The following is a 22,207-nucleotide window of genomic DNA, read 5'->3' on the forward strand; positions in this document are numbered from 1 at the left end:
GATCATCATGACCACACAATTTAGTTGTTGTCAAGATAGTTTTACAATTCTTGCCAGTAGCCATACGTTCCATAATGTGCCCAAGAAATTGTGTCTTCTGGGTATCTGTGAACTGTTAAAGATGCCAGCACGGTATGAAGCAGAGGAGGAAATCGAATCACGTTCCCTAAAGGGTTTGTCAAAGTCGTTTCCACCTCGGGCATAAACAAGAGCAACGCTGGGTACTTTCCACCTCAAACCTACGTAACACAATGTCACTCGTAAAAACAGTTTTCATTCTCGTTAATTATCAGAGCAGTCATTTATTCGATGCATGATATATATATGATTTCCCTTATTAAAAAGAAAGATACTATGTATCCCTATCGGGTTTGTTACTCTTCTGGTGGCCCAGTAGAGAGGATATCTTTGTCTCTGGATACGGCAGCCTCTTTTTCTCACTTGTCCTCGCACTGTTTCATTCAATGAGGGTACCCGAGTTGTTCCATAATCTGGAATAGAGTTTAACCTCCTTACTTACAGAGCCTTTGGAACATCAACCCAATGTATCTGAGCTCCAAATACTCTCATAATCCACATTTTCACTCTGCGCACAAATTCTCTCCTCAACCATTATCACTTCTTTCCACTCCAAGACGTCTCCTGTGCTGTATTTATGCTCTGTATATGTCATGCTGTCTCCTACTTATTGTAACTTTGAACACTCAACGAAAGCCCACCTGTTCAGAGAATCTTACAATCTGTTCTCTAATTATGCCACAATTCCTCCTTTTAGATCTCCAGGTCACTGGCCTCTTGGAGAGCTTCACTACAATCAATGAATCCTCATCTCAGCAGCCCCTCACCTTCTTTCACTTCCCCCTCCTAATAGATTGTAAGCTCCCAAGACCAGGGCCTCAAACACTGGTGTATGATTGAAAACATCTTTGCGTTCTTCTCCTGTCTTCTTCTGCAGGTGACAATTGCGAAGTGGACAGTGGCTCTGGACAGTGCATTCCTGGCGCTTGCAGAAATGGCGGAACGTGTACGAATTTGGCAGAAGGGGGCTTCACGTGCCACTGCCCTCCTGGCGGGTTTGAGAAGCCCTATTGTGAGCTGTCAACCCGTTCGTTCCCTCCAAAATCCTTTGTCATGTTCAGAGGACTCCGGCAGAGATTTCACATGACCCTCTCTCTTTCGTAAGTGGACTCCGGTTTTTGAGCTACAAGTAAAAGCATTGTAATCGGCGGATAGCCGGCCAGTATGTCTATAATCTGTAACCTTTACAAATTTATGTGGACTCTATTACATGAAGTCCTGATTTACTGTGTTGGGGAAATAATACGAGTTCCTTATAACCGTGCGGTCTTCGCGACCTCCGTGTAATGTACATGGTTGCTGCTTGAATGCACAAATACAACCTTCTTCTATATACGGTATATTAACAGAATAACCATAAAGCAGGTAAGGTGATGTTTGTCAATGGGTATTGGTGAATTGGTGGCCAAGAGGTCACTCTCCTTCTATCTCAAATAGTAGGAATGGAGCTGAGGTTGTCCATGTTATGGATTTGGTTCCAATCATAAGGGTTACTTGTCAGGGAATGGTGGAATGGGTGGATTATTAACAAACCCTTCCAAATGCGTAGAAAACACAGGACGCCCCCATAGACACGAGAACGAAGGTGGGGACTTGTAACGTATTGAAATCATTGATATCAATTTGATCATTGTTTCTAGAATCTAAGTAATGTCATTGGATGTGTGGTGGAATCCAAGATGGCTGCCCCCGCTAGCTTTATGCTTAGGATTTCATGTATATATATATATATATATATGTGTAAAACAATCTACGGCACATACCAAGTACGAAGGTCTTTGTATACTTTGTTCTCTGGGCGTAATGTACCTTAAAACAACCCCAAACTATATGTAAAAACTATAGGTATCCATTAGAGGTTTTATAATACGGCGTTATATACCGTACTTCCATGTTGCTTCCATCTGGTTTTCAGAATGCCATGCATCTGTCTGCGCTCAGCCTGCACTCACTGACGTGTCCGTAAGCCATCAAACTAAGCTTGGGGTAATTAATTTAGCATCGATTTGGCTGTTATGATGTCATTTTGGGTAGTGTCTTTCACCAAGCAGATGCATCGCGCGCCTCGTCATTCTGTCAGGGGCATTATATCATCTATAAAAGTGAGTAATGACTTGGAAGCAGTCATTCTGCTAAGTGGATTTTAGCGACGCGCTCTCTATCCCGTGCCTTCATTCTTTTCAATAAAATAGACATTTCGGTTAAATCTTTTGCTGGGAAGCAGAGTACAAACCTATAAAAATGTGCAAAGCTGCTTAACCTATCAAGCGCCAAAAAATGGATTTTAAAGTCTGAGTAACATGTATTAATACAGTATATTATCGCGGAAATGTGATTTTTATAGTTTTTTTAAGCAGATGAGAAATACTGCTCAGTACTCATCTTCTGTCGTGTCCTTATTCATGGATTCAAATCAATATATATATATATATACCAAGTCGGTCTACAGAACCGGGTTTCGGCACATGAGTATAGGTAGCAGGGCAACACTGGCCGTCTGGCACCTCGGGTAAATCCCTTGTGGACCGCTGCCAATCTGCAACTCCAACAGTCACATATTACATGGGCATAAAAGCGTAATATCTAGATGTAGGACGTGCTGATGTCACTGCCTTAAAATGCCATTATCTCCAGTCTGCCCCTGATAGGTAGTATAGCTACAATTGCCCCTGGTGGCTCTGTTTACTATTGACCCCATTCCGTTATCTTTTGGACCATCAAAAACTTTAAAATGAAATCGGTAACCAATAAACATAAATATATTCCTCCCATGTGTCCATCTTTAGGACCAAAATCCATATACACCTCTTTCCTCCCCTGATGCCCCCTCTTTCCTCCCCTGATGCCCCCTCTTTTCCAGGAGGTCAGAATGTTTGCTGGGTATGAGGGGATCACAGGGTTCTACAGCCCTAAAAGCCCCGATAATGTGTATATCATTTATAAATGATATTGTGTAAATAAAATAGTTATTTTTCTATTGACTAATTTAATTATATAAATAGATATTAATAGACTGAATAGTTACATCATTATTCTTAGTAAAGCCCCGCCTCTAAGCCACGACTTAATAATAAAATTGTATCAGTCATCAGAAAATTCTGGAAAATGGATTTAAACCATTTTTTTAACTTTATTTCTTCCTTAAAAAAAGCAGTGTTTGGGCAAAACACAAATTCACTGATCACAATAGGGATACTTCAGATTATGTCTGGTACTGTTACTAGATGATGTCATTTTGTTTTATTTTTTCCCCAAAATGTATTTTTCTATAAAACAAAGATAAAAAAAAAGCTTCATTTGTTTTATTACTTTCTTACGAATGGATTTTAAATTCTATTGTTCCAAATTGAAATTCTATTACGATTAAAAAACGATTAGATATTATTTCAGTGGGAAAAAAGTTTAATCTCGATATGTCTTCGGGGACAAAATACTAATTTCCCCCGTCTTTTATTGGCTTTGGTACATTGTATTTGGGAAGCTCTTCTATGGAGATATTTATGAGCGCGTTTCAGCCTCCCAGTTTAATCTCGTGCCCTGGAGAGGTCATGTTTAATAACAGCTGTGAGGTGCCTTCGATGGCCCAATAGAATGTATCACAGTATATTAAAACTTTGTGTAGAAAGGACCTTTTGTGCTGTAATAATGACCACTGAGAAGAACTAGATCTGAAAAAAGCTCTTCTTTCACATTCTAATAATGGCCGGGAAAAAAATCCACACCAATAGGGGATTAATAGAAAGTGAAAAAAGTTAGAATAATAAAGCTTTCTCTATGTTAGTCCTCTGGTATTCATACTTTTACACATAGAAATATAGAGGGTGTGCGATACATGGAGCAGGAGGATTAAACACGCATGGGATAGACATACGGCTCCTGCATCTAAGACGAGACCAACGACTGATTAAGGTTTGAGTCGTTACAGCAGGAGGAAGATGGGCTGAATGGGTCTGATCTACCGTCAGATTCTGTGTTTCTACCTTTCTGCTCTGGGAATCTCCTGATTTACCCTAAAACCCAAGGGGTATATTCACAAAACCTTGATTTTGCTGAAAGGCTGAACACCTAAACCCCCTTCAACCTTCATTCGTGTGTGTCTGGGTATGTGTGTGTGTGTGTCTGGGTATGTAAGCGTTTGTGTCTGAGTATGTTAGTGTACGTTAGTGTGTGATGTGTGTGTCTGGGTATGTAAGTGTGTGTGTTTGTCCGGGTATGTGAGTGTGGGTGTGTGTCAGAGTATGTTATGGTGTGTCGGAGTATGTTAGTGGGGGGGTGTAGTGTGGGTTTGTGTCTGGTTATGTTAGTGTGGGTGTGTGTGTCTGTGTATGTGAGTGTGGATATGTGTCTGAGTATGTTAGTGTGGGGGGGGTGTATTTGTGTGTCTGGGTATGTTAGTGTGGGTTTATGTCTGGGTATGTAAGTGTTTGTGTCTGGGTATGTGAGTGTGTGTGTCTGGGTATGTGAGTGTGTGTGTCTGGGTATGTTAGTGTATGTTAGTATGTGTGTGATCGTGTGTTTCTGGGTATATGAGTGTGTGTCTGGGTATGTAAGTGTTTATGTCTTGGTATGTTAATGTACGTTGGTGTGTGTGTGTGCGGTGTGTGTGTTTGAGTATGTAAGTGTGTGTTTGTGTATCTGGGTATGTGAGTGTGGGTATGTGTCTGAGTATGTTAGTGTGGGGGGTGTATTTGTGTGTCTGGGTATGTTAGTGTGGGTTTGTGTCTGGTTATGTTAGTGTGTGAGTGAGTGTGTGTTAGTATGAGTGCCTCCTGAGATCATGCTCTGGATCCACCCTGGCATTATGTACGATTTGCTCATCTCATCCTATCCTTGAAATGTCAGCTGCCTCTGTTTATTGTAACAGAACCAATTAACCCCTCTTACCCTGAATGATAGGTACAAGGACTCCAGTATAAGGTGTTATAAGCATGTTATCTTAGGCATGGTAATTGGCCAAGCAGGGGTCAGACTCTTGTTTTTAAAGGAGGCAGATTGTTGACGTAGTAAGACTATCACTTACTGGACTACAGTGCCTATAGGATGGCCATAGGATGAGCACAAGATAAATGTGTGGGAATGAGTAGAACTTGGAACAATTTTGCTGCCTCTAGCTAAGCAGATATACCCCTTTCGTCTGCATCTTCTTTGAGACGCGAGGCTATTGTACTTGTTTTTAACTAAACACACAATGCCTTTATCCGATGGAATCCTTGCCATAGTTACCCAAGGACCATTAGCCTGTTACAAACCCCAATCTTTTTGCCTATTAATTCCTATTTGGTCGGAAGACGTTTTAGTCCACACTCGCGATTTAATGCAACGCCTATGTGAGTAATGGGTTAATCATTTCAATGCCAAATCTATGGAACACATGAGGTCATATCCAATAACGGCAAATTTAGATTTTAGCGGAGCACCGGCGAACGCCATAAAAAATGTCAAGGCCTTCAACCCTTTTAATTCAAGCTTTTAACATTTCTACATAAAGAACCGATAGGCACGCTCGCCAGCATTTTGTATAATTTGAGATAATGACGGAGCTCAGCTGCACTTAGCACAGGGCATCTAATGTTAATGGGGGGGGGAGCACATTAATCCCCCGATGCCTCCTCTCTATAGGGGAACAGCGAAACGAAAGGTCATTCCGTCTTACCACCCAACTGCAATTTCCAATGATACATTTCAACATCCTTGGCTTTTATTCCTCCCTCCGGAATAGAAATTCCCCCCGGGGAGAAAACCTTTAAAAAATCTTTTTAAAAGGACTTAGAGTTTGGAAGGAGATTAATAACGATGATATCACATAAATTTTAATTATCGAACACATTAATGCAAAACTTTTTTTTTTTCCTTTTATCTTTCATACCGCCTAAATTTAATTTTACATTCAAATTAAATTCGGGGGGAAAAAGCACCAAACAACCAAATATATTGCGCTGAAAATGGTTAAGAAGTCTTAAAAATATTTTTTCATTGGCTCAGATATAAATCTCAGTTTTTCTTGCTGTTTTATTAGGTTATTCTATTATTCTATTAATTATAAAACCCACGTGCGACCTGTGAATCGAACAGCGGTTACCGTAAATCATATTTTATTTCTAAATGTATCCAAATTTAAGATTTTTCTTCTTCTTCTTCTTTTTTTATGCCTCTTGTCTAAAGGCACAAATATTAAATTCTTTATTTGTTTATTTATTTATTTTTAAATTAACTCGTTTTCATTAAAATTGGAAATTGATTTGCCGAGATTCTTGTATTTCAGCCGCTGTATGAATATATGTGCGCGGGCATATCCGGTAATAAAATTAAACGGTAACAGTAGAGTAACGGAGTTAAAATGAGTAAAATCCCACCCAAAGCCATCAAACGAGACAGGCAACGGTTCTACTCACTTTGGTCTTTACCAAGGCTGAGACTCAATCAAATGTAATGACTTTGGAGCCGTCTCCACTCTCTATTTCTTTTGGAACAGCGTGGTGGAGCCGCGTTGCCTCTTGCACCCTCTTCGGAGATTTGGATACTTTTTGGGGGTGCTTTACAGTTTGGGTTCATTTTCTCCCCAGCACCACCCATGTCTACATGACAATCTGTCGATGTAAAGGTTTATTCTTCAGGCTCACTTCTGCTTTCCTATCTTCAGGTTCGCCACCAAGGAAAGAAGCGGTCTCTTGTTCTACAACGGGCGCCTTAACGAGAAGCATGACTTCATCGCTGTGGAAATTAACGACGGGCAGGTGCAGCTAAAATACTCCACTGGTATGTCTTCCTCAACATGTATGCCGGGGTTTTCCCTTTCAATTTATTCTCCAGCGTCCCCGATACATTACTGGTTGACTGTAGTGTAAGATGTCCTAATGTGCCGGCCACCATGATGGGCCTTTATTTTCAAGTCATTGTATAGTTTTGTAAACTCTTTCTACGTATGGAATACTCCGGATCTCGCGTTTCTGCTACATTCTTATGTTGCCGAAGTATTTGGAGATATCCCTGGAGAAGTCTTGGTTCCATTCATATTTCCTGATGAGGTACGAGAAGAATAAAATGTCATCTTCGGAATGTATGAGGAGTCTCGTCTGCCACATTCATCAACCACAAGGCTCTTCGTATGGCTGCACTGATGTGTTTTATAACATGTCGATAAGCGGCACATTAAAATCCATGCCACAGGTCCTCTTCGTACCCTCTAGGTGTTCGGAAGTGCTGTGTGGGAGATTGATGGGCTGTTCAAAAGCTGCAGCCGATGCTGTAAATCTCTTTAAATCTGTCTTTGCTGCGACAAAACGATCACAATTGGAGACATCAACGGATTTAGTTTTTGTACACAAGGGCTATTGTATCGGCCGCCGGAGTGCCGCTGAGTTGTTGGTGAAATATATTCCATACTCCATATTGTTTGTATAGCGCCAACTATGGGGACCAATTCCTTAAAATTCTCAATTTGTTAACTCTTTGAGGTCTTTGATGGCCTCGAAGCACATTGCAAAGCAACCAATTCTGCCTCTCCAAACTGTATACTCAAACTAATTGGTGGAAGTTTTCTCCAAAATCAGCTAAACCGAGGCTTGGGCAGACCACCGTGTGCCCAGGTTAACTAGCCGGGTATCCATTGGATTGAAACACCCGCATAACACTGTATTTATCATGAGCAGAAATGTTTTTCTTGCGTAATATTTTACCTTTAGTAAATACAACATGTGGGTTTGTGTGACGTATGTTATACATTTCCACTGTGTCGTTTTAAGGTGAATCCAGCACTTTGGTGACTCCGTATGTACCTGGTGGCGTCAGCGATGGGAAGTGGCATACTGTTCAGCTGCGTTATTACAACAAGGTACAGATAAATGACATAAATATGAGATAATAAATCTGCCAATTTATATTTTATTTCAATCACATCTACTTTGATTTTTACAATTTTGGACTGGGTTTGAAATGGCCAACTACAAATGTTTATTGTGTCTGTATATATTTTTATATTCATTAGTTTTTTTTAATCTACTACTTATCCCACTGCTGCCACCAATCACATGCTCGTGTATTTTGTTTCTTTTTAGCCCAAAACAGGATCCATGGGAGTGGCACAGGGGCCCTCCAAGGAGAAAGTTGCTGTTCTGGCAGTGGATAATTGTGATATTTCCGTGGCATTGAAATTTGGCAGCGAGATCGGAAACTATTCATGCGCAGCCGAAGGGGTGCAGTCCAGCTCCAAGAAGTAAATATTCTTGTTTTATCTCAATATTTGCTGGTGTAATCTAAAACAAAAACAGAGCCCATCAACACATTCAAAAATAAACCTTTAAGACATAGACCGAATTCTACAACTCCTATAATGATGGGAAACACAGAAAAAAAGCCAGAGGCTGTCTCTAGAGAAACCAAAGACCGCTGGTGCAGATGTGGACATAGAATTACATTTTATAAGCAGACTTCAAGGTTGCAGGTCTCACAAAATATAAGAATCTCCAAATAATTTTTTTTTCTTTTTACAGATCCCTGGATCTCACTGGTCCCCTTTTGCTCGGAGGAGTCCCGAATCTGCCTGAAAACTTTCCCGTGACACATAGGGAGTTTATCGGGTGTATGAGGGACCTGTACATTGACAGCAAAAAAATCGATATGGCTTCTTTCATTGCAAACAATGGAACATCTCCAGGTAATGAATGTAAACCAGGGTATTCTGGTGTGTGTGTGTGGTGTGGGGGGGGGGTCACTTTTCTCACACCGTAGGATGGGAGCAGTTCCAATCCATCAAATACTCAAAGGGGCATAGGATTCTCTACTTCTTAGTACACCTCATCTTCTGTACCTGTCTGATTGACAACTGGTGGGCTGCAGACACGCACTGATGATGTCAGCACCTGTCTCAGCCAATCAGCTGAGACTGGGGTTGGCGGAACAATGTAAGGATCCACAAGGTTTGGCTCACAAACAGTCTAATGGATCTAATTAAGATCTCCTCTACCAATCTATGTAGAAATCACGTTTCTCACTTCAAGTGAGTGACTGTCGATGACTGGAGAACTAATAACTTTCAAAGTACAAGGTGCCTTCTCAAAATTTTAGGGGTCATCAAAAAAATTACTTTGGCTTTTTTTGACCTGAAATCACTACTGGTCACCCAGTGATAAATCTTAAATACTTTGGATCCGCTAAACGATCGTTCTATATTACTGTATGATGTTACGTGAATATTAACTCTGAATACATTGTATCCATAAAATGTGACTTAACCGTGAAGGACATGGAGGTAAGTAGATACCATGGGTCACTCGCCGCCGAGTCCTCTGTAACATTCATCATGTTTTTTTTTATAGGCTGCCATGCAAAAAATTCATTTTGTGACTCCAACCCGTGTAAAAATGGGGGCAGCTGCTCAGTAACTTGGGGAACGTATACCTGTGATTGCCCTTTAGGATTTGGTGGCAAGGACTGCAGGATCGGTAAGTTTCAATGAACACATATATATATATATATAAGTATAAGTAAAAGTTCGGTGTCTATTTGAGTATCTTGTGATGCTGAGTGTGTGTTTTGTGTTGCATAAGTGGTAATGTGTTAATAGACATGATAATTTATGCTTATAGATGTTTTCATATTAAGATGGATCTGGTTGGAATTGTATCTCTTCCACTTGTACTTTTGTTGAAATAAAGAATAAAACTAAACAAAGTTTAATGGAATGGATTTTAATTATATTTGAATTTGGTTAATTCTCAAATACTAGGAATTTACCAAACCCCATTTATTATTCCATTAAGCGGAATTCTTTTTTTTTCAGCCATGCACCATCCACACTATTTCAACGGGAGCAGCATCTTGTCCTGGGATTTTAAGAACGAAGTGAAAGTTTCCATCCCGTGGTTTCTCGGGCTGGCGTTCAGAACACGAAAGGCACATGGGGTGTTACTTCAGGCGTACGCTGGACAGTACACAACCATCCTGTGCCAGGTAGGAGTAAGTCTTTAATCCTTGTCTCAGATGCAAGTGTAACACTTCACAAATAATTGCTTTGCTCAACAATCTTTCTTCAAATGTGTTCCATTATCCAAAGGAGAAACAAAGCTTGCAATGCGTTATAAAGCTAATTCGAGGCTGACACATTCTTTTTATGTATTTAGATACTCCAGTATCTTTGTAGTGTAGACTCGAGTGCTCTCACAGTCCTTACTTTAGTTCTGTTGGTCTTGACTTCTCGAGACAATGTTGGCTCGCCAATGAATAAGCGCTCATATATTAAAAATAAGCTATTTCAAGGCATTGAGACTTTCAAACCTCCTCTGGACCAAGGAGGACCCTCTGCAGACAGAGAGGCCGGTGGATTGTGTGTCTAGTTGGTAGAAATCCCCGGAAGGTCTGTTAAAGACACAGTTACGGGTTTGTTTAATCTGCTACCTACACATATGGTGCGTACCGACTGAGCACTAATTAATATGATTATGTTGTTAACTAGAGTATCTTTCCACCAAACCCTACAGCTTGTCTCTGGCCTGGTGTCATTCTCTGTCAGCCGTGGGTCCAGCCGAACGTCCACTCTCCTCATGGATCAGATGATGGTGAACGATGGAAGGTGGCATGATCTTCAGCTGGAGCTGAGAGACGTGCGCAGCGGCCGGGAGACACGTTATGTCATCACCATCAACCTGGATTATGGGTTCTACCAGGTAACCTGCAACAGCAACTATGTTTGTGTTACCCAGAAAACAATAAAATAATGTTTTATATAGAAAGGCTGCATGAGTTAAAATTATTAAAGGTTAAAAAATGTCACCTTTTGCCCGATCACCATATGCAAAGATGTGGATTAGATCATTATGTATACAATACTCACGATGCAGGGTTCTTATCTTTTCTCCAGGACACGGTCACTGTTGGCAATGAGCTGCATGGTCTAAGGGTCAAACATCTGTACGTCGGAGGAGCCCTGGGGACACATGAGGTGCAGAACGGTTTAGAAGGCTGTATTCAGGTAAGGAAGGTTTTAGCCTCATACCTATAAAATTACAATATTAATACGTATGACTTAAAGTAAGTTCTGTGTTTTTGCCTAGGGCGTTCGTCTGGGGGAGTCACCGAGTGGCATTACTTTGCCCAAGCCAAGCAATGCATTGAACGTCAAGAGCGGTTGTAGTGTTCCCAATGCCTGCGATTCCAGTCCATGCCAGGGTAACAGGTCATGCGTGGCGGAATGGATGGGTCATTCATGTGTGTGCAACCCAGGTGAGTTATACATATACAAGGTTATTTCACTTTATAGTTATACTTTTTGGAATCTCACGATGACAGGGAACAGACAGAGTTCTATCAAGGATCATATGTTAGAACCTGTGCATGTCATAGTGCGTGTGTGTATTGAAATGGACTGCATTTAGTCATGGGTATCCAGTAGGACGGCTTTGGTCTTCAAAGCTAATAATAAAAACCCCACAAACGTGCATATGTCCAACAACCAAACATTGATTTGTTTCTACCAACTGGGAACGATTTTAGAGCGTTCCCAGTTGAGAGCGTTACGGAGAAATGACATCACTGGATACAATAATCGATATCTTGTGTATGTACAGGGATATGTAGAGTATAGACGTATTATATACCCCCCTATGAAGATTTGCATTGATTGATTGATCTTTTTCTGGACTGTTCCAAGTGCTCATCATTGAGAGGGGGTTCTGTTTTTCCCTGCAGGATATTATGGGGGGAACTGTGTTGATGTTTGTCAGTTGAACCCCTGCGAGAACAAAGGGGTTTGCCGCCTTCACCCAAGTACGCTTTTGGGTTATACCTGTGAGTGCAGAGAGAACTATTTTGGACAGTACTGTGAACAAAGGTGAGATACATTAAAACTATCGAAAGGTGTGCTATAGTTGCTTTAAGGAATTACATAATCTGTCTTAATCTACTTTTAATTAATGGTTCTGGTTCCTTTTTTTTAGGTTGGACCGACAATGTCCCAAGGGCTGGTGGGGGAACTTAACTTGTGGCCCCTGCCATTGTGACATCAGTAAAGGTTTTGACCCAGACTGCAATAAAACAAATGGACAATGTCACTGCAAGGTAAGAGGTGGTCCGCTAATTACATATCGTGGAATTGCTTATCTTCAGCACAAATAAATAACAATAAAACACAGAAGCCTTTATTTTTTGGTAATATATTCATTGGTTTTCATTTTTTTTTTTTAACTCTAGGAGTTCCATTACCGTCCCAAAGGAAGTGATACCTGTTTGCCTTGTGATTGTTATCCTATTGGCTCATCGTCGAGGTCATGTGATCAAGACACAGGCCAATGTTACTGCAGGCCTGGTGTGATTGGACGTCAGTGCAACAGCTGTGATAACCCCTTCGCTGAGGTGTCACCTAGTGGTTGCGAAGGTGAGGTCTTGACCCAGTGGTCCATTTCAACTTGCATGTGTCCACGTGGTTGTGATGGTCATCTGGGGGCTATGAGCATATATCAACATCAATAAAAAGTTAGCTATGCAGTTTTTACTTTCATCAGTATGGTGGATATGACCTTGATACATCATCTTCATTAAGTCTGGAGGATGGCGAAACGACTGGCAGAATGTGCGTCCACAGTGGAGCGCTCTGATTTGTGTCTTTGGAATTTTTCATTGGCATTTTGTGAGATGGGAGAACGTTTGCAATTACTCGTGCATTCCATAGGACTCTACTTTCTGGGCTTGGCATAACGTCTCCAGTTCCCAGCTGTGGGGTGAACTGGGTAGCGGTAATGGGAGCATCTTGAACACCAATTCACAGAAGACCAATGGTAGAAATCCATCTTTGTCTAAACAAATGACTCACGCTGAAACAAAAACGCCATTGTGCACATAACTAATGCCTCCGTATATTGTTATTCATCTTTGTAAAGGTACTGTAGGCTTGTGGCTAATTAGTTAATATATTACCTTCTGACAGATCCTTCTGTTTATTGCAGTTATCTACGACGGGTGCCCAAAAACATTAACAGAAGGAGTCTGGTGGCCCAGGACCAAATTTAGCCTCCCTGCCGCTGTACCCTGTCCAAAGGGCTCCCTAGGTGAGTAACGCTGTATTCTAAGCTGCGGACATGGTTGCTTCATTCCACCGAGCGCCTGTCGGTTTAAAATCTTCTTTCCACCCCGTGATTCCAGATATCCGATACACAGTTCGCTGTCAACGTTCCTCGCAAATATTGTTAACATTTCTGCCAGATTCATGGCTGGGAATTGCTAAACATTGCTGATGTCTGCCTACTATGTTTTCATTCCGCTTGTCACTTTGCTGTCATAAAGCTGTAGAGAAGCCCTGTGGCTTTTTCCTGTACTGCAGTATATGAAAGCAGATTCGCAATGAATACGTTTAGTGGTAACGACACACAAGGTTCGGATGTCTTTGCTGACTTTCTCCAATACTTTGGGGCTCGACCATCACCTTTTCCAGATCGCGTTAGTTTAGAGGTTTTATAGCAAGGTGACAGGCCGTACAAATACATAACTCCATACTACGGAACCTCCAGGTTTGACTTACCTCAATTTCCAGACAGGAGAGCGACATTTGTCCCACTCCTCACCCACTTACCCTCCTACTCTCCACTCACTTTATACTTTCTGGGTCTAGCCCTGCCCCTATGTGTGTCTAGCTCCACCCACATGGATGTCTAGCCCGACCCACGCCTAATGTAGCCTCTCTCCCTGAGGAGCTAGAGGCAGTTTAAGACCCGGGCCTTTTAGCTGATCAAACCTTAGTACACCCTTGTCTTGCTGTGGGATATTTTCCGTGTTAACTACCGCAGTGCTAGAGTCAATAATTAATGGTTACCATCAATTTAAGAACCTACCTACCTAATGTATGCAGTACTTTCACTAAAATGCGGGATTACTTGTAGCTTTAAAAGCAGAAAAGGCAGATTTCACATAAGTATTGGAGTTTCCACTCAATATGCAATATATTACATTACATTTCATTAATAAAGCGCCAGCAGATTCTGTAACATAAAATATTACTATTTTCAGTTAATGAATTTCTTAATTACTTTGTTTTCCTTCTTTCTCAATTGTTGTACTTTCTCACAATACCCAGGTCTGAGGGGTAAAGGTGAGGATCTCGACTGCTTGCCTCCCTGGCTCACCTTTGTGTGTATTATTGTGTGTATTATGGCTTTAATTACCCTTTAAAATGAACTGTTTCCTACTTCTGGCACTTGCATATTATAACGCCTACCTTCAGCGCACTGCTTAGCAGACTGTTCCCATGACCTTGCTTTTTAAGTTTGGTTTTGGGGTCTATTCCATAAATTTGACCCAGGATGGCCCAAAGGTGGTACCAACCCGAGCAATATTGGATATTTATTAGGAGTGGGATACACCGGCTGAGCATTATGAGTGATTTCACCATATTCCCCCAGTCAAGGTGGCAACCTTGGATCATCATTGCCGGTACTATTGGATGCCCTAACCTTGCCCAGAGATAATTATTGGTTGTGTGTTAGTTTTAAGAGATTAAACATTCAGAAGAAATAATAAAATCACAGATCGGCTAAGGTTTATTTGCTTAACATACCAGAGACTGCAACTAATGCCTTGTCATAGTGGGACAGCACCTTTAACCAGGAACCCATATAGAGCATGTGTTTGTACGGCCACAGAGACCCCATATGGACTCATCTTGGCTCATTAGCAACATGGCGGGCGGTGTATTCAGAGATTCAGCTCAAGTGCCCCTGAGATGTTTTATCTGCACCTGGCCGGTGTAAACTTGGGCTTAATGAATAGACCCCTGAATCCCGCTTAAACCTGACCCTTAACCAAGTGCTTACGCTGCTGCTTTGCTGCTTGCAGAAGAATACCCCAAGCTTAATACAAGCGCTTGCTCCTAATGTGGCTTTTCCTTACCCGCATCCCGGCTTTTATTATAATTGATGCGTCCTACGGCGGATCTATTCACGACACCCTGAAACATTCAGTGTATTATTTGCAGGGGCTGCCGTCCGACACTGTGACGACGTGAGGGGTTGGCTGGAACCCGATCTGTTTAACTGCACCTCGCCTGCTTTCATGGAGCTCTCCGCTCTGGTAATATACGATACTCCCTGACGATGACGCTTGTAACATTTAGCGGATCAAAAAGTAACCATGAAGTCTCTTCTTCCCACCAGCTGGATAACATTGAAAGAAACGAAACCGAGCTTAATACCCACGAAGCCAAGAAGCTGGCCTTACGTCTTCGGTCTGTGACGGACCGCATGGATCAGTATTTCGGGAATGACGTTCATGTTACGTTCCGCCTGCTGTCTCGTCTGATGCAGTTTGAGAACAAGCAAGAAGGCTTTGGTTTAACAGCAACACAAGATGCCCAGTTTACAGAGGTGATCATAGCCGCGCTAACTGTTCATGTTTATTGTTTAAGTAATAATTGTTCCACCCCATGGAAACTTTGCTGGGCTTTTGCTACATTTTGCTTCTATAGAACCTACTGCAAAAGTAGGACAAAAAGTTTTAACCATGGAAAATGATTTTGTTTTGTAGAACCTTCTGAGGTCCGGAAGCTCCATTCTGACGTTACGGAACCGAGAACACTGGGAGACTCTGTTACAGAATGAGCAGGGCAGTGCCAGGCTTATGGACCTGCTCCGAGAATACAGCAGTACTCTGGCCAGGAACATGAAGCTCACCTACCTGAACCCCGTCGGCTTGGTGACCCCAAATATTAGTGAGTAGACTAAAGGCATATAACCTTCCCTGTGCAGCACAAGCAGAATACTGAGGCTTCAAGCAGATATAGGAACTCAGGTTGAAAATAAAGACACACGTCCACGAAGTTCAACCTTACTGTTGATCCAGAAGATATTTTTTCAACCCAAATTACTATGTTACTTTCTATAGCCAATGAAGAAAGCTGTGTGTTAATCGTCCATTCTCATTGGTGGAAGCTGAACGTTTTGGTCAGCTTTAAAAATAATTTTTTCAGATTTTGCCCTCAGCTGCAATGAACTCGGCTCTGGTAAAATATAATAGTCCTATATGTTTAAAAATTTTTAAACGATGTTTTAATAAATACATTTTATTGTTAAAGTTTGAGCAATCCACAGGTCCACGTTAATGGTGTTTTAATGGTTTACTGATGCTGAAGGTTTAGAGATTTGCTAATGTTTGAGGCTCGTATCTTCAGAACTCGGGTTATTACCGGTATATAACTGGCGTGAAAAGCTACAAATTATCCACACCAAGTTACTAACTTCCCTAAAAACCGCTGTGTAAGCGGAAATCCACGTCTCAGACGCTGTGAGAAAGCCTGTTACACGGTCTTTGGGATCAAGCGGATGTCCGTACGGCGGGTTATTAAATGTCTAAGCGAGGCTTATTTGTTATGGGTGAGAACAGCAGCGGCAAACAATATCTGTATTATTAGCCAAAGAATAATAATAAAAAGAAATTCTCTTTCCTAACAGTGCTTAACATTGAACGGGTGGATAACCACATTCCAGCAAGAAGGCACTTCCCAAGATACCAGAGTAATATATTTCGGGGCCAGGTGCCCTGGGATCCCCAAACCCATGTAGTGCTTCCCGTCTCGGTCATCACATCACCAAAAACCGAAGGTAATTTAATTCCCACTTCATTTATAGAGCGCATCAGTTTCGTGCCGTCTCAAAGACAAGTAGTCCTTCGTTCCAAGAATGTCTCCCATTGTTCCATTGTCTTTCTCCATGCTTCACGGGTTGCCTAGTTCCAAAAAATCGACATCTTCTCTTGCTTTTTAACATAATGGAAACATTTTTTTTTTTTTTAATTTCAATGCATTTACACAATATTGACAGGGTGTTTTGTTTTATCTTTTTAAAAGCACAACCTACAATGTCTCCGGTACCAACCACCCCTAAGACCAACCTGACCGCTGGAATAGCCCCATCAAAAAGAATCGTACCTGATCCAGAACCAGCAGCCACCATCCTGATACTCATCGTCTACCGGACTTTAGGAGAGCTACTCCCTGCACGATATAACGCAGACAGACGGAACTTCAGGTACGTCGTTACGCAGAAGTTTGAGAAGGAACCCTGTCTTAAAACGCAATGATTAAATTCACTTTTAAGATGAATTCCTCCTGCTCCCACCAGTCAAATACTTTTAAATAATTTACTATTGATGATTAAATTAAATCCTTATAAATGTATTTCTTTAGCAATGTAATTGCGATTTGTCATTGCAGGCTCCTGAAGAATCCAGTAATGAATTCACCCATTGTCAGCGTGTCCGTGTTACGGGACCAGTCCTTTATCCACGGGACATTGGATACTCCGTTTGTTCTAGAATTCCGCCTCCTGGTGACGGAGAATCGGAGCAAGCCTCTCTGTGTGCAGTGGAACCAGACTTCCCAGTATGTTGATTTAAAAATTCCCAGTCCTGCACCCACCCCGACCCGGTCCAATCCCTGCGATGACCTCACACGTCTCCTAAAATATAAACATATAAATATTAGTATAGATAAATCCGATGTTACTTACATCGTAAATATATATCTAGCAATGATAATGCACAATAATAATAATAACTTCTGAACTGAGTACACACAGGGGAAGCAAGTTTAGAAGACAAATGGTGCTTACCCTGTTCTCCTGACGAATACCTGACTAAATGGGCCCTCATACTTACACTTACACTCATACACACACTTACTTTGCAATGATATAATGCGCATTAAAAGCATAACCTCAATATATGAATCAAACCAATGCCACTTCATTTGACCGCCTTTTACTTAGACCAACATGGATGTTTTTTTACAGCCTATCTCACATTGTAATGGTTAATTATTCACTGAAACATAATACCAGCAGTGGTGTTTCCTCCTGTTTCTGACTCACTTTTTCGTCTTCACGTTGTATTCTCAGAGTCGATCCTCCAGGGAGTTGGACGGCAAAGGACTGCGATCTGATTTATAGGAACTCTACCCACGTACGCTGTCAATGCTCCCAGTTTGGAAGCTTTGGAGTCCTCATGGATGGATCCCACCGAGAGGTAATCATAATTAGCCAAGAGTTTATTGTATTTAGGGTGTCAAGGAAGGTCAAGTGGGGCTCAATTGAATGATGGATCCATCCAGATCTTCCTACACCCAGGAGAGTTCCACCAATGTCTCATCTGTTCCCTGCTCCATATGCATATAATTATCTTTGTATTATTAAGGGTTGGGTGAGCATCTATAGTATCTTTTGTCTTGTGTTTATAACTTAATATGGCTGTCAGTTCTAATTGTACCATCTTTTGGTTTGGACTCACAGCAGCTGGAGGGTGATCTGGAGACCCTGGCTATCGTCACTTACTCATCAATATCCATCTCCCTGGTGGTTTTATTGGCAACATATTCCATTCTCACCTTTCTGAAGGGAGTGAAATCCAACACCCGTGGTATCCACTCAAACATAGCAATGGCGCTCTTCTTTTCAGAACTTGTGTTTTTATTGGGCATCTCCCGCACAGAAAGCGAGGTAAGAACCGGTATACTCAAACGAGCTTCATATATGCTTACTGTGTATCTGTAGAACTAATTTCCTTATGATGTTTTTGGGTGAAGTTCCAAAGTTCCACTTGGGGAGAGTTCCAAAGTTCCCTTAAACAAAATGTTCAATGTCCTGTGTGATCTGAGCCTCTGTTCTTTTGTCCGTTCTCAGTTCCTCTGCACCGTGATAGCCATCCTGCTGCAATATTTCTTCTTGTCCACCTTCGCTTGGCTTTTTGTGGAAGGTCTTCATATTTATCGTATGCAGACGGAAGTCAGAAACATCAACTTTGGTGCAATGAGGTTCTACTATGCCATTGGCTACGGTGTTCCAGCCATTATTACCGGTAGGCACATTCTTTAAGGACTATATATATATATATAATAAATACCTGTATTTTGTGAGCATGAGGGTTAGTTATAGTACTATTGGTACATAGGAACACCTAGAATATAGCAGAAGAATTAAAATATTCCAAGAGCAAAGTCCATAAGAAAGTATCCCTCTGAGGCTGATGAGGCATCATTATTTCACTGTTTTATTTTTCTTCGAGGCTTGGCAGTGGGACTGGATCCAGAAGGATATGGAAACCCTGACTTTTGTTGGATATCAGTCCATGACAAGCTTGTGTGGAGTTTTGCTGGACCAATCGCTGTTGTCATTGTGGTAAATATTAATCACAAATGTCTAGCATTTGAAGGCAGATCTTACTGTATAATATGCTTGGTCAAATTATAATCCCAGAATTCTTAAATATTTAGAGACATTGATAGAGGTTTTTTTTATGTAATTTTGTAGGATCTTAGATACGTTTCAAGGTTCCACAGGTTGATTGAATATTGATATCTGAAGTTCCTTTGCATTCTTTCTTGGCGAAATTAATTGTGACAAGAAAATTATACAATGTCTTATTATTCTTTAACTTGTTACTACAGAAAAATGTCATATTTATTTATGCTTTTCTTTCTGTACCATGAAACTCATCGTGTTTTAGCTCAATGGCGTCATGTTCCTCATGGTGGCCAAGCTGTCCTGCTCCCCTGGACAAAAGGAAACCAAGAAGAAATCTGTGCTGTGAGTGTCTCTTCACTTCATGTGTGTGAACAATGTAAATATACAGATTATCAACACATCCATAAACCTCAGCTTTATTACCCCGTTGTTTGTTAATCAGGCATTTAGAGACACAGATAGGGGACAGGGTCTTATCCTTCTGTCTAGAACCTACCACTTAAACGGTGTTCCTTATTTTTATATCTTTCTCTCTCTGTTCCTTTAGCACGACTCTGCGAAGCTCCTTCATCCTTCTCCTGTTTGTTAGCACAACGTGGCTTTTTGGGCTGTTGGCTGTAAATAACAGCATTCTGGCATTGCACTACCTGCATGCTATTCTCTGCAGTTTGCAGGTAACGCTCACCGCCTATTGCTACAGCCTTTTCAACTAAAATGATGCTTTGTTTTTCTGGATCAGGTAGAAACCCTTTTTAAGCCCAGATTTGACATAATGATAAATATTGTCTACTTTCACGGTAATGACTCTAGTGGGTTATGCTGCTTCCAGATATCTCTGGATATAACCTGACCTCTCTGTGGACATTTCTGAATGTCCATCCCGGTTATTACCAGCTCCGCTTGTAGGTTATGGAATGTAAAGTGGAATAATTGCTGTGATGTTCCACTCACGCAGGGTCTGGGTCTACTGATACTCTTCTGTGTGTTGAACGAAGAAGTCAGAGAGTCTTGGAAATCGATCTGTCTTGGGAAGAAGGGACAAGGAGAAGAAACTTCACGCCAGACCCAAATTGGGGTATGATGATGCCGTGTAGCAGCGATGTTACTGTGACTGTTATTAATGACTGTAGATTGTTATTAATGACTGTAGATTGTAATTAATGACTGTAGATTGTTATTAATGACTGCAGATTGTAAAGGTCTGGCTGTTTTTTTTCTCTGTACGTATAGGGACCTAATGCTTATAATAACACAGCGCTGTTTGAAGAGAGCGGCCTTATTCGGATTACTTTAGGAGCGTCTACAGTGTCCTCGGTCAGCAGCGTTCGTTCTGCACGGACTCATTCCAGCCACAGAGCGTACCTGAGGTAGGTGCTACCCGGCAATACAATCCTATACAAAGAGATGGAGGCAAATGCTACAACGGGGCCCAAGTCCAATCAAGTGGCCCGGGACTATCAAAGGGAACAAAAGAATGCACACGGATTGTTTAAAGTTCACATTTCAAGACACCCTCGCTAAAAAAAGTGAGGTATAAGTGCTGCTCTGGATCTGGCGTGCCTTTTTGTTCATTGAAGTTGTGACGAAGCTCAGAACTAACATTCATGCCATCACCAGTAACACTGAGTCTTCATAGACTTCACAAGACTTGTAAACAGTGTTATTAGGAACGTTGGCATGCCGCCAGCTAACACAATGATTGAGTTTGTAGGCATTAAAAGTTTATATTGATTTTCTTGCCAGGGATAATATTGCAGCTCGGCAAGGATCTGCGGTGGATCCCAGCCTGCTGAGCCACCACTCGGGTCCTACAGACCTTGACATCGCTATGTTCCATCGAGATGCGGGTGGAGGTAAGTATCAGGCATAGTCATGCACATCGAGGCACTCGGAGGTGATACCATTCACACACACTTGTCTTGTCCGACCAGGGGAGGATTCAGACTCGGACAGCGACCTGTCCCTAGATGAGGAGCGCAGCTTATCGATTCCATCATCAGAGAGTGAAGAAAATGTGCGCCCTCGCGGCAGGTTCCAGCGTCAGTTCAAACGGGCAGCGCACAGCGAGAGGCTGCTCACCAATCCAATTAATCACAGCCCCAAAGGTAAAGAGAAGCCTCGAACATCTCAGCCTTTCTGTATCGCTTCATTGATGCCAAACTGAACTTGTTAGACGCATTTAGAACTGTATCGAGCTCTTCGTTGATTTTGATACTATGTGATAAGTATAATAAGATATGGTAAGACAGAGGACATTACTTTGCTTTGGGCATCTGTTGTTCTAACTCAGGACAGGCCACCACTGATCTTCAATAATTGTCCTACGGCCATGAGCTAGTGTGTTGTTTATGAGAGATTTCCTATATATATATATATATAAGAAATAAATACATATTTGAAAATGATACTCTTTTTCTTAGATGTGGATGGCAACGACCTGATGTCCTATTGGCCAGCTTTGGCGGAAAGCGAGGGTCAATCTAATTCATTGCAAAAGTGGGGTTCTGAAAGGAAACTCGGACTTGACCTGAACAAGGACGCTGCGAACAATAACCAGCCGGATCTGACCAGCGGCGACGAGAACTCCTTAACCCATTCTCATAGGCAAAGAAAAGGTAACTGCGTTGGCTTCCTCACGACTTGCGGGAGGTAGTAGATAGTAGATAATCTGCAAATAATTGTTAAATAAAGTGAAGTTTAATGCGGAGTGGAATGTAATTAACTTAATAGGGAAAAAAAGATTTTTTTCTAATCATTATATTTTCACTGCAGTAGAATAACTATGTTCTAAAAATGTCCCCTAAGAGCATTGTATAGTGTGATTTGTGGCTTCTGGACAATATCATTGCTCCCTTATGGATTTACTTATGTATGGAAATATCTCCTTGTTCATTGGCACGACCACGAGACGGAGAAAA

The 22,207-nt window shown here is 41.5% G+C and overlaps 1 protein-coding gene across 1 annotated transcript in view; it reads left to right on the forward strand.

The window, feature by feature from the left end:
* CELSR3 (cadherin EGF LAG seven-pass G-type receptor 3) overlaps positions 1-22,207 on the forward strand; it is a 50,883-nt gene that overhangs the window by 23,234 nt on the left and 5,442 nt on the right. The window contains exons 4-34 of the mRNA XM_053469625.1: positions 956-1,178; positions 6,719-6,834; positions 7,821-7,909; positions 8,133-8,290; positions 8,568-8,731; positions 9,393-9,518; positions 9,857-10,026; positions 10,554-10,739; positions 10,934-11,044; positions 11,127-11,295; positions 11,761-11,902; positions 12,009-12,129; positions 12,262-12,445; positions 13,014-13,115; positions 15,035-15,129; positions 15,213-15,422; positions 15,583-15,766; positions 16,506-16,655; positions 16,901-17,081; positions 17,267-17,434; positions 17,949-18,075; positions 18,339-18,545; positions 18,729-18,903; positions 19,111-19,223; positions 19,552-19,631; positions 19,837-19,963; positions 20,245-20,364; positions 20,520-20,656; positions 21,033-21,142; positions 21,221-21,394; positions 21,710-21,904. Of these exons, the coding sequence (XP_053325600.1) occupies positions 956-1,178; positions 6,719-6,834; positions 7,821-7,909; positions 8,133-8,290; positions 8,568-8,731; positions 9,393-9,518; positions 9,857-10,026; positions 10,554-10,739; positions 10,934-11,044; positions 11,127-11,295; positions 11,761-11,902; positions 12,009-12,129; positions 12,262-12,445; positions 13,014-13,115; positions 15,035-15,129; positions 15,213-15,422; positions 15,583-15,766; positions 16,506-16,655; positions 16,901-17,081; positions 17,267-17,434; positions 17,949-18,075; positions 18,339-18,545; positions 18,729-18,903; positions 19,111-19,223; positions 19,552-19,631; positions 19,837-19,963; positions 20,245-20,364; positions 20,520-20,656; positions 21,033-21,142; positions 21,221-21,394; positions 21,710-21,904 (4,614 nt within the window). The remainder of the gene's footprint in view (positions 1-955; positions 1,179-6,718; positions 6,835-7,820; positions 7,910-8,132; positions 8,291-8,567; positions 8,732-9,392; positions 9,519-9,856; positions 10,027-10,553; positions 10,740-10,933; positions 11,045-11,126; positions 11,296-11,760; positions 11,903-12,008; positions 12,130-12,261; positions 12,446-13,013; positions 13,116-15,034; positions 15,130-15,212; positions 15,423-15,582; positions 15,767-16,505; positions 16,656-16,900; positions 17,082-17,266; positions 17,435-17,948; positions 18,076-18,338; positions 18,546-18,728; positions 18,904-19,110; positions 19,224-19,551; positions 19,632-19,836; positions 19,964-20,244; positions 20,365-20,519; positions 20,657-21,032; positions 21,143-21,220; positions 21,395-21,709; positions 21,905-22,207) is intronic.

This window comes from Spea bombifrons, chromosome 6 (assembly GCF_027358695.1).
Source record: "Spea bombifrons isolate aSpeBom1 chromosome 6, aSpeBom1.2.pri, whole genome shotgun sequence".
Taxonomy (NCBI): Eukaryota; Metazoa; Chordata; class Amphibia; order Anura; family Pelobatidae; genus Spea; species Spea bombifrons.